This window comes from Arachis ipaensis, chromosome B03, assembly GCF_000816755.2.
Source record: "Arachis ipaensis cultivar K30076 chromosome B03, Araip1.1, whole genome shotgun sequence".
Classification (NCBI taxonomy): domain Eukaryota; kingdom Viridiplantae; phylum Streptophyta; class Magnoliopsida; order Fabales; family Fabaceae; genus Arachis; species Arachis ipaensis.
Window position 1 is genome coordinate 121639153 of NC_029787.2, and position 11592 is coordinate 121650744.

The following is an 11592-nucleotide window of genomic DNA, read 5'->3' on the forward strand; positions in this document are numbered from 1 at the left end:
GTTTTGTTCTAAAGATTTTTTATTTACATTAAATATGTTCTTGATAACTAAATTTTCAAAAAATTTAAAACTAAATCAACAGCAATGCATGACAATTATTTTGATTTATTTATGTTAAAAGTTGTTTTTATAAACTGTTGTTAAATTAATCTTAAATGAAAAATTAGCCGCTATGATTATATTTGACGCAAATCGAATTGTGGGATAAAATTAAAACAACATAAATTTTAAAAATAAAAAATATATTTTATCCTAAAACAAATCTAATTGTGGGATAAAATTAAAACAACATAAATTTTAAAAATAAAAAATATATTTTATCCTAAAGCAAATCGAATTGTGGGATAAAATTAAAACAACATAAATTTTAAAAATAAAAAATATATTTTATCCTAAAAAAATATCTGTGTAAGCGGTGACAAAAGAAGAAAATGATGTTATTCCTAAATTTGGACGGCCAAGAAATGCATCATATTTATTTTGTGATGGCTTGGCTGCTATTCTAATTCAAATTCTTACAATGCAAGTTGGTGAAGTCACAGAACTTTATTTGAAATAGTACATTATTATTTCTTCCAAGGAACAAATGCTGATCGGTGAGAGGGGGAGAAAAATAATACTAATTCTTAATTATGTTACTCAGATCTAGCTTTATTCCAAAGTTTCGGAAAAGAATCTTTCTGAAAATTAGGGTTGTACATTAACCATCTATTAATTTATTAAACTAAATTACTTTGGCTTTACATATGTTTAAAGGTTTAATTTGCACCAAGTAAAAGGAAGCAATATCAATAAAAATAATAAAAAGAAAAAAGAAAAGGGCTTTCTGTGGTTCTCAATTCTCACCAATTACAAAGACAGGATCTTCATTGTAAATCAGTCAGTGGTAAAAGTGGGTGGGGCACTGAAAGCTAGGGAGTTTCAATTAAAAAAAAAAAAAAGGATAAAAAAAGAAAAGAGAGAAGCATTTTAGTTAGAACTTAGAGGCATGCTCCTCTACCTTTTATGAACATGGCTTTCTTTTCAGTTACCAAATTATACCATAGGCGCTTCTACAGATCCCATTTACCAAAACAACTAGTTGTAGCCTTTATTATTGTAAGGTTATGGTAGTGTTTGAAAAAGAGATCGAGACCAAAAGATAAAAATTAAGAAATAAATATTAAATTAAGTTTTTATATTGTGTTTGAAATTAATTAAGAGGAGAGGTTCATGCAATAAAAAGAGGGTAAGGCCCCAAATTTTAATTTTTTTTTTATAAATTGTATAAAAATTTTAGTTTAGTTCTTTTAAAAGTTTTATTTTACTTTTTTGAATAAATGTCCTTTTTTGTCTTTAATTATTTGTTTGATGGACTTCGCACCCTCTAACAAATATAAAAATTTAAATTGGTCCTTATCTACTTTGATATATGTACGTTCAGTCTCTGCAACCAGTTTTGAGCAGGTCACTTGCTGATATATCAGTAATTTGTTCGCGTGGGTTTCTCTCCTTCATAATTAAGACAAATTGAAATCACGTGAACAAGTTACTGACACATCAGTAAGTGATCTGCTCGAAACTAATTGCAGGGACGGAAACATATATCAGAGTAGATAGGGACCGATTTAGATTTTTATATTTGTTAGGGGGTGTGAAATCAATAAAACAAATGGTTAAAGACTGGAAAGAACATTGACTCTATTTTTTATTATAAAATTAATTTTTTGCCCCTTGCTAATAAAATTTAACCTAATTCTGCGCCTGAAACCAATTATATATGCAGCCATAAAGTTGGAACCAATTATATTGAGAAATTAAATTAATTAATTTAAATTGTATTTTAATTGATCTATTGAAAAAAGAAAAATATATTCATCAGTACGTAGTACTATAAGAATAATGCTTAACAGTAAAAGATTTATATAAAAAAGCACACGAATTTGTTGTGGGAGATGTTACAGTAACTGATTTATTCCACACCATTCATTATTAGTCATCAAGAATTTTTTTTAAGAAAAATGAAAAACGACAAGAGAATTCGTCAAAGCATATATCCGTACTAAGACTTTAATAATATCTAGTAGCAGTAATAGTGCTCAGATCACATAAGTTAATTTACTTCCTAAAAATGATTATTAATTGATTGATAGAAAATCCATATGATTCTTGGAGTACGTAGCTCTTTTTCAAAGTGCATGCTTTTTCAACAATATATGCAATGCATGCATATATGCATAATAAAAAATCAGCATTTTTCTGAACCCATTGTTTTATTTTCCATGATGAAGATATAGCGGATTGCTGTCTTCTATATATGTATATATATTGGAAGTTGATATCAATACAGCTTTCTTTTTCAAAATCTATGTATGGTCTGATATATATATACCTAATAAATTTAAGTATATTTTCTAAAAGTTTTGAAACATAGAAGTTAATTAGAGAAATCTGCCTTGGCAGCCTTAAGCTTTTACCTTTATATATATAATTAATGGAAGCAAGGAAATAAAGAAGAAAAGTTATCTTCCTCAAATATCTATCTATATATTATCTAATAATCCGTTTATTAGCTTTAAAGTTTCTTTGTAAGAAAAGCATATATAACATCCTACCGGATCACATGTTAATATTGAGCACCTTGAACACACTTCTATTTAAAAACCACGTTAGCATCTTGAAACTTGTGCATAAGCTAAGGTAGTTTTCATATTTTGGTAGGGTGGAAAATTAAATAAAAGTTGGATCAGCTACAATATTTTTGGTCGAGCTTTTCTTGTGCTTTAACAATCCACCCATCAATCATAAAGTGAAGTCGTACCAAAATGGGCCAAAAGGCCCAAATTTAGGTCAAAGAAGATTTTTATTGACAAATGGTGGGTTTGTATCTAGCTCACTTCTCAGTAATGGGCTTGACCCATGGGAAATATCGAATTCATGATATTGAGGAAAGTGAAGATTAGCCTAAGAAATTAAACTTGAGCTAGCTCAATTGCTTACATACAGTAATGATTTTTAATTAAAAATTCGTTATTGAAAATATTGTTAAAACATATATTAAATACGAAGAATTTCAAATATTCCTTAAACATCGATGTTCTAATAATTTTAGTTGTTGATTTTAATTATTGTACGGTTGGTCGGGTACCGGACGGTTCGGGTTGGTACTTCGGTTGATGAGAGGGGGAATCGCCTGGTTCCGGGTTGCTGGATTGGAGGAGGGGTAACCGACTTCCCAAGCTCTTCATGTGGAGAGGGGGGGTGTCACCTGCAAAGACACTCCGACGCTCTAGTCAGTCAAGTGTGTAGGCGAAAAATGAGAGAATGGTATGTGACGTACCTTGGGGGAGGGGTAGGACCCTCCCCATATATACCGTGTCAGAGGCGGGTCCCACAAAGGCAGAACCCACATTCCTCGAAGCTTCCCCATACAGCTGTCTAGGACGTGTGTCCGGGTTGATACTTGAACGCCTCGCACCCGACCGTTCGGGTCGGGTGGTTCGTGGGTCGGCCAGGCCGTAACAGTGCTCCCAACGCGCCAGCAATGATCGTGAGGGTCTTGGTGGCGTGTTGTCCCTTCTTTCGTGCGTTGTCGCCAGGTCGGCCGCTCGTGGAGAGGACGTGCCTCTTGCGCGCGTGTCTGTTCGTTGCTGGGGATAACCGTTCGTCGTCTCGTTCCTCGCGCTGAGCATTAAATGATTTCAAAACCCCGCGCGCAAAGACTATTTTGCCCCTTGGCCTTTCGCGCTTCTTGAGTCTGGCAGTTTTAACCAGTTTTGCCTTTTGTTTTCATCTCATTTCTTTACTCCTTCCATCTCCATCTTCTTTTCTCTTAAGTTTCCCAGAGCATCATTTCTGCATCCCTGTGCATTCGCTCCTTTCCCTTTTCTTTCGAATCTTCGCAACTAATCTAGGTAAGCATTCATTTCCTCGCTCTCTGCTTCATGTCCATTTTACCTTCATCATTAGTTCTTCTGTATGCATGCTTCCTGTTTGATTTGTATGCCAGATGGCCTTAGTGTTAAGTAGGTGCGTTAGGGGGGTTACCATTCCAGGGTGTTAGCTTTTTAGGCTTTTACTTGGATTCTGCTTCGGCCATGATTAATTTTAGTTACTGAATAGGCTAAATATAGTTTCTGGAATTTTCCGAGCTCCCGACCTCGTAGACTAACCGAGTGGTACCCCACTGTAGGTATGCCTCGCATCGTCTCACGAGCTTCCACCTCCGCCGCGGGTTACGACCCGTACGCTTGGGTGACTTCCGACGTGAAAGACTCCCCGAACCAGATGGGCGAGGAGGAGCTTACCGAGTTCCGCCAAGCCGAGTACTTGTGCGGTGGGACTGACGAGGAGGCCAACTACGACGTTTTCATTCACGCCCCTGGCGAACGACTATACGAACTCAACTTCCACTCCCCCCGGGTTGCCGATTGGATTTGGTTCTATAAGTCCATGTTCACCCAAGTGGGGGTTCGTATTCCTTTTTCTGCCTTTCAAATGGCGCTCCTTAACTGGATCTCCGTGGCACCGTCGCAGCTGCATCCGAACAGTTGGGCTTCCATCCGCTGTTTCGAGATGGTGTGTGAATACCTAGAGTTGCCGGTGTCCGTAGACGTTTTCCTTTATTTCTTCAACCTCACGAATCCTTCCAAGGAAGGGAAGGCAAGGAAAGGGTTCATGTCCTTCCGATCTGCCCAGGGTCGGAGGATTTTTGGCTTGTTCGAGGACTCTTACCATGAGTATAAGGACAAGTATTTTAAGGTGCGCCCAGTCAAAGGCCGCCATCCCTTCTGGTTGTCGTTAGAAGGAGAACACCTCATCCCAATGTATTGGAGTTTCGGGGCGGGGTCCAACACCTTTGTTAAGGTGACTTACAAGGGGATGTCCGCTGTGGACAAAAAGGTTGCCGACGTGTTGTTGGCCGTTTTGGGGAGAAACCATGTGAATCTCCACCTTCTTATGGGTGACCAGGAGGTCGCCAGAAATTATATTTGTGAGCAGCTCTGACTTATGTTTCTTGCATTACTATTGCTTTGATTGGTTATGCCGATTTCACGACTAACTTGTTTATTTATTTGTTGCAGTGGGAATGTCTGCCGAGGTGACAGGCCTTGAGAGTTTGTACAAGACTTTTTTGGAGGAAAGCGATGAAGAAAAGGCTGACGGGAAGCCGGAGGCCCCACCTGAGAATAAGGAGGATCAGGCGGTGCCTTCACCCCGTGATGCCAAGATGTCGGACAAACATTCTAACAGGGGGCGCGTCTCTCCCATTCATGAGGAGGCGACCGGTACTGGGTATTCGACCTCCGCTCAACAAGTCGATGATGATAATGAATTGAAGGTCATTCGCCCTAAGAGGTAGAGGTCATTCTCCAGCCCTGAAGGAGCCCTCATCGTGATGGAGAGGAACTTTGACGCCGGGACCTTCATAGATTCCCAGTTGCTTCTCGGCACGGAGGAGCACTTCTGTGGCTCCGACCTTGCGGGACAGGCGAGGTGGATGTACCTTACCCTCCTCCGCGGTGCTGCTATAGCTCGGAAGGCCGAGTTCGAGTTGTCGGGGATGCAGTCGGTGCGTAGGAAGCTCGAATCTGCTGCTACAGCCAATAATCAATTCAAAACTTAAGTTGAAACGCTTCGGGAGCAGCTGTCCAAGGCAGAGGAGAAGCTTAAGGCTGCCGAGGAGAAGGCCGCGTCTGCCGAGGAAAAATTGAAGACCTCTGATGCTACCGTATCCCGTCTAACCGAGCGGGAGATGACTTTGGAAAGTCAGCTCAATGCCGCGCAAGGTCGGATGGTCGCTTTGGAGAAGGAACGTGATGTGGCCATCTCGTCGGCTAAGGCCGCTCAAGCTGAAGCCGAAGAGTGTAAGAAGAAGTATAAAGAGACCGTGAAGCAGGGAAAAGGCGCGATCCTAATGACTGAAGAGGCTCTTAAGGCCCAGGTGAAGATCGTGGCTCCTGACTTCGACACGTCGGCAATCGGGGTCTTTAAGACAATCAAGGATGGCAAGATTGTCGTTATGCCCAAGAAATGATCTCTTGTATCTTTGTATGGAGTTTGTGATTTTGTTGTAGAACTTGTGGAACTTACTTTTTGATATACTTTAATAGTCGCTTGGTGTTGGCTTGTGATTATCATCTTTCTCTGCTTGTCTGGTAGCATTTTCGTTCTATTTTGTTACCGTTTTGTTGGTATTGGCTTGTCGCTCATGTTTGTTTACCGTTGTGTTGGTAATTTGGCGAAGCCAAGTCGTGGCTTTGCTATTGCTGTAGCCGTTTGTTATGGCTTTAACTTAGTTGGCTCCCAGGGTGATCAGTCCCGGGGCACCGTATCGTGGTCCCGTTTAACATGTATTATAAGGAACTTGTTGTTGTGGGATGCGTAAATGGAGAAAAGTAAATGGGAGGGTAATTTTGACAAGTAAACATTAATCGATAGTTAAGCAAGTCTATTGCCATAATAAGTACTTAACAAAAGTAAATCACTGAGCTCGTCAGATCGCCTAGTCGGCGTGTTTGAGCTAGGAATAAAATCTTCTCAAGTTACTTGCATTCCAAGTTCTCGGGACTTCCTTGCCATCGAGCTTCTCCAATTTGTAGGCGCCCTTGCCAATCACCTCTTTGACTCTGTAGGGGCCTTCCCAGTTTGCCGCCAGTTTACCTTCCCCTTGGGTCGGCAGCCCGATATCGTTGCGCCGCAAGACGAGGTCATTTTGTTCAAATTCTCTTGAGCACTTTGGCGTTGTAGCGCAGGGCCATTCTTTGCTTTAGTGCTATTTCTGACAAATAGGCCATCTCCCTAGCCTCATCTGCTAGGTCCTTTTCCACAGCTTCCTCTACTCCCTTCAGAAGTAATCGTGGGCTCGGCTCTCCGATCTCTACGGGTACCATTGCGTCCACCCCGTACATCAGGCGGAAAGGGGTTTCTCCTGTGGACGACTGCTCGGTTGTTCGGTAAGACCAGAGGACCGAGGCGAGTTCGTCGGCCCATGCACCTTTTTTGTTATCCAGCCGCTTCTTGAGGCCCAGCAAGATGACCTTGTTTACGGCCTCGACCTGACTGTTCGTCTGGGAATGCTCTACAGAGGAGAATCTCTGCTTTATGCCCAGACCGAAGAGGAATTCTGCGAACTTCTTGTCAGTGAATTGTGTCCCGTTATCGGAGACAACAACTTCCGGGATGCCGAATCGAGTTATCACCTGCCTCCACATAAACTTTCGACAATTGGACGAGGATATGCTGGCCAGTGGTTCAGCCTCTATCCATTTGGTGTAGTAGTCGATAGCAACTATGAGGTATTTGACTTGCCCCGGGCCAACCGGGAAAGGTCCAAGTAGGTCGACTCCCCACTGTGCGAAAGGTCGGGAGGACGTCAATAGGCTTAGCTCGGTTGCCGGTGCTTTGTGGAAGTTGGCGTTCTCTTGGCACTTGACGCATTTTCTTACAAATTTTTTGGAGTCCATCATCAATGATGGCCAGTAATATCCAGCTCGGATGAGCTTTCTTGCTAGGGCTTTGCCCTCGATATGGTGACCACAGCATCCTTCGTGGACCTCTTTGAGTACGTAGTCCGTTTGGTCGGGATGCAGGTACTTTAATAAGGGTTGGCTGAGTCCCTTTTTAAATAGTTGACCTTGTATGATCGCATATTTGGCCGCCTCCCTTCTCAACGCTTTAGCTTCCTTCTTGTCGTCAGGGAGTTTGCCGTTTTCTAGGAAATCAGTGATGGGGTACATCCAGGAGGGGCCTATCTTTTTTAGGTGAAGGGCGACTGCTGGTTTTTTTTATCATGCCTTGAATGAGGGACCGGTTGCTGACTCCCAGTTTTGTGCTTGCTAGCTTGGATAGGAGGTCTGCCCGTGTGTTCCTTTCCCTCGGAACGTGCTGGACCGCGACCTCCTCAAATTGTTTGCTCAACTCTTTGACCTTCTCCAAGTACTTCTGCAATAGCGAGTCTCTGGCTGGTAGCTTCCATTTACTTGCGAGGTAACGACCTGTGAGTCACTGCACACTTCCAGCCTCGTAGCCCCGACTTCCCAAGCTAGGATCAAGCCGTCCAAGAGGGCCTCGTACTCCACTTGGTTGTTCAATACGGGAAACTCAAACTTGATTGATTGTTCGTATATGACCCCGGCAGGACTTTCCAAGATGATCCCGGCACCTCCGAACGTTTGGTTGGAGGCCCCGTCCACATGGAGCCTCCACCGTATGCCCGCTTCCTCGGTTGGGTCCCCCGTTACCTCAACCAAGAAGTCTGCCATTGCTTGCGCCTTAATCGCATGTCGGAGCTCATATCGCAAGTCATACTGAGATAGATCGATGGCCCAAGTCATCATTCTTCCCGCTAAGTCGGGTTTTTGGAGCACCTGGCGAATTCCCTGGTCCGTTCTCACGACCACTTGGTGACCCTGGAAGTATTGCCGTAGCCTGCGGGAAGAGGTCAGCAGCGCCAGTGCTAGCTTCTCTAATTTGTTGTATCCAAGTTTCGCTCCTTGCAGTGCTCTACTCACAAAGTAAATTGGTTGTTGAACCTTCCCTTCTTCTCGTACCAAGACCGCCGCCTTTAAACGCTTCCTCACACGCCGGGGTCCATTCAAACACTATCCCTTTTTTCATAAGGTTGAAAAATGGCAGCGCCCTGGCAGCCAACGCTCCAAGGAAACGGGATAAGGCAGTAAGTCTACCCGACAGCCTCTGAACATCCTTGACACAGCCCGGAATCTTCATTTGGAGTATTGCATGGTACTTTTCTAGGTTGGCCTCGACCACCCTTTGGGTTATCATGAACCCTAGGAACTTTCCTGCTTCCATGGCAAAGGCGCATTTGAGTGGGTTGAGCCTCATGCCGTGTTGTCGGAGGAAGGCGAACACATTTCCCAGGTCGCCTATGAGGTCCTCAGGTCGAGTGGTCTTTGCGAGGATATCATCTACATACACCTCCACCGTTTTGCCTATGAGGTTACTAAATATCTTGTTCATTAGCCTTTGGTACGTTGCCACAGCGTTCTTCAGGCCGAACGGCATTACCTTGTAGCAATATATCCCTCCCGGCGTTATGAACGTTGTTTTCTCTTCGTCAGGCCGGTGCATCGGTATCTGATTATAGCCAGAATAAGCGTCCATAAAGCTCAGGTACCGATATCCTGCCGCTGCGTCGACGAGTGCGTCAATGTTGGGCAGGGGGTAGCAGTCCTTGGGGCATGCTTTGTTGAGATCGGAGTAATCCACACACATCTTCCATTTTCCATTGTGCTTTTTCACTAGAACTACATTCGACAGCCATGTCGAGTAGTCGAGTTGTCGAGTTCTCGAATAAATCCCGCTTTGAGGAGGCTGGACGTTTGCCTGGCCACCTTCTCTGCTCTTTCTTGTGACATTTTCCTTCTCCTCTGAGCCACCGGTCTGGCTTCCGCCTTGACGGCCAAGTGATGTGACATGAGTTGGGGGTCTATTCCCGGCATGTCGGCTGGCGTCCAAGCAAATAGGTCGCCGTTAGCCCTGATCATTTCCATTAGAGGTTCCTTCAGGTCGTGTGGGAGGTTTCTGTTCACAAAGGTGAATTTCTCCTCCGTGTCACCGACTCTGAACCTCTCCAGGTTCCCTTCCGGTTCAGGTCTCGGTTTGTCGTCAACTCTAGCGTCCAAGTCGGCGAGGAACACTCCCGATGCCTCTTTAGATTTCTTCCTTAAGGAGAGGCTGGCATTGTCGCAAGCGACTGCCGTTTCCAAGTCTCCTTTTATGGATCCCACAGATCCGTCATCAGCGATGAACTTCATTACCAACATCTTTGTGCTGATTACTGCCCTGAGGTCGTTGATAGTCTTTCTCCCTAGGATGACGCTGTAGGCCGTGGAGTCTCGCAGAACCACAAATTCTGCCATTACCGACCTCCGTCCTTGGCCTTGTCCTACTGATACAGGTAGGGAGATTATTCCGTCTGGCTTGATGAAGTGGTCGCCCAAGCCTACGACACTGTGCTGGTGCGTCTTTAAATCGGCATCCCGTAGGCTCAAGGCGTCGAACACGTTGCGAAACATGATGTTCGAGTCAGCCCCGGTGTCCACAAGGATCCACTTGATGAGGCCGGTTCCCATCTGGCCGTGATGACCATGGGAGGGTTTTCCGCGGCCTCATCGAACCATTGGTCCTCCGGGCCAAATGAGATGGGTGGGGATCTCTTGGAGCTTCGCATAGAAGATGAGGAAACCACCAGGACCTTGGCGTCTTTCTTGTGTGCCGACCTCGACCTTGGAGGAGCGTCTCTTGCTGTTACCACGTTCACTATGGTAAGGTCGTGCTCGTTGTCCTCCGGCTCGTGACGTCACTTCACCGCGTGGGTCTTGTCATCTCCCTCGCGGTCGCGATCTCGCCTCCTCGGCTTCCTGATGAGATGGGATAATTTGGCCAGTTTTTCGTCCCGGATCGCTTGTTCTAGCGCGTCCTTCAGGTCGAACCAATCATGTGTCTTGTGTCCATAGCCCTTGTGATAATCACAATAGAGGCTCTTGTTTCCCCCGGTTCGGTCCTTCAGAGGTCGGGGCTTCGACAAAATTCCCTTCTTGGCTATCTACTGATAAACTTCTGTGATGGGGATGGTGAGGGGGTGTAATTGGTGAATTTTCCGACTCGAGAAAACGGCCTGGGTGTCTTGCTCGGACCGCCATCTCTAGCGTGTTCCTTCTGCCTTTCCCCGCTACCGAGCTGCTGGGTTTGATTGTAGGAGGGCTACCGTTTGTTGGCAGCCACGACTTGGCTGACTTCCTCATCGTTAATGTATTCCCTAGCTACACTTTGGATCACCTGCATTGTCCACACCGGCTTCGTGGTGAGGTACTTTTTGAAGTCCTCGTTTAGAAGTCCTTTCGTCAAGCACAGGCTAGCAACCGAATCGGTCAGACCGTCGATCTCCAAGCACTCGTCGTTGAACCGGTCTAGATATTTTCTGGTCGGCTCGCCGAACCTCTGAATCACTTCGAGTAAATTGATCGGGTGTTTTACTTTTGCAATTCTGGTCGTGAATTGAGCTAGAAAAGTGTGGCCGATGTCCAAAAATTTGGCCACCGAGCCCTGCGGGAGGCTATTAAAACACCGTATTGCCGGTCCCGCCAGAGTGACCGGAAAAGCGCGGAACCTTACCTCGTCTCTCACTCCCTCCAGGTTTATCCTGGCCTCGAAGGCCGTAAGGTGCTCCTGCGGGTCTTGGGTTCCGTCGTACCTCATGTCCATTGGCTTGTCAAAGTGCTTTGACAGCCGGACTTCGAGGATGGAACTATGAAACGGGGTTGCGCCCATTATCACTGGTCTCCGCGTTCTCCTTGGTCTTCCCTCACCGTCTTCCCGGTCTTGTCCTGAGGCGCGTCTCCTTTCCCGCCTTGTGTAAATGACGGGGTCGCGGCGTCTTCTTGGGCGTCCTTCTTCTCGGGTGCTCTCGGGCTCAGATCGTGGGCTGGGTATTCGGTGGGAGTGGCTTCTCGGAGGAGAACGGGAGTAGCTTGATTCGGGAGTTTGTTGACGATGTTCCTGATCTACCAGCTGGCGCTACAGGTTCTGCATCCTGTGACGCAGTTCCTGCATTATTCTGGCGCTGTTGTTGCCTGTTCCCCCAAAGGA

The 11592-nt window shown here is 45.1% G+C and overlaps 1 protein-coding gene across 1 annotated transcript; it reads right to left on the reverse strand.

The window, feature by feature from the left end:
* Positions 6699 to 7193, reverse strand: LOC107633706 (uncharacterized protein K02A2.6-like). Its single transcript, XM_016337306.1, has one exon. The coding sequence runs from the start codon at positions 7191 to 7193 to the stop codon at positions 6699 to 6701; it is 495 nt and encodes a 164-aa protein (XP_016192792.1).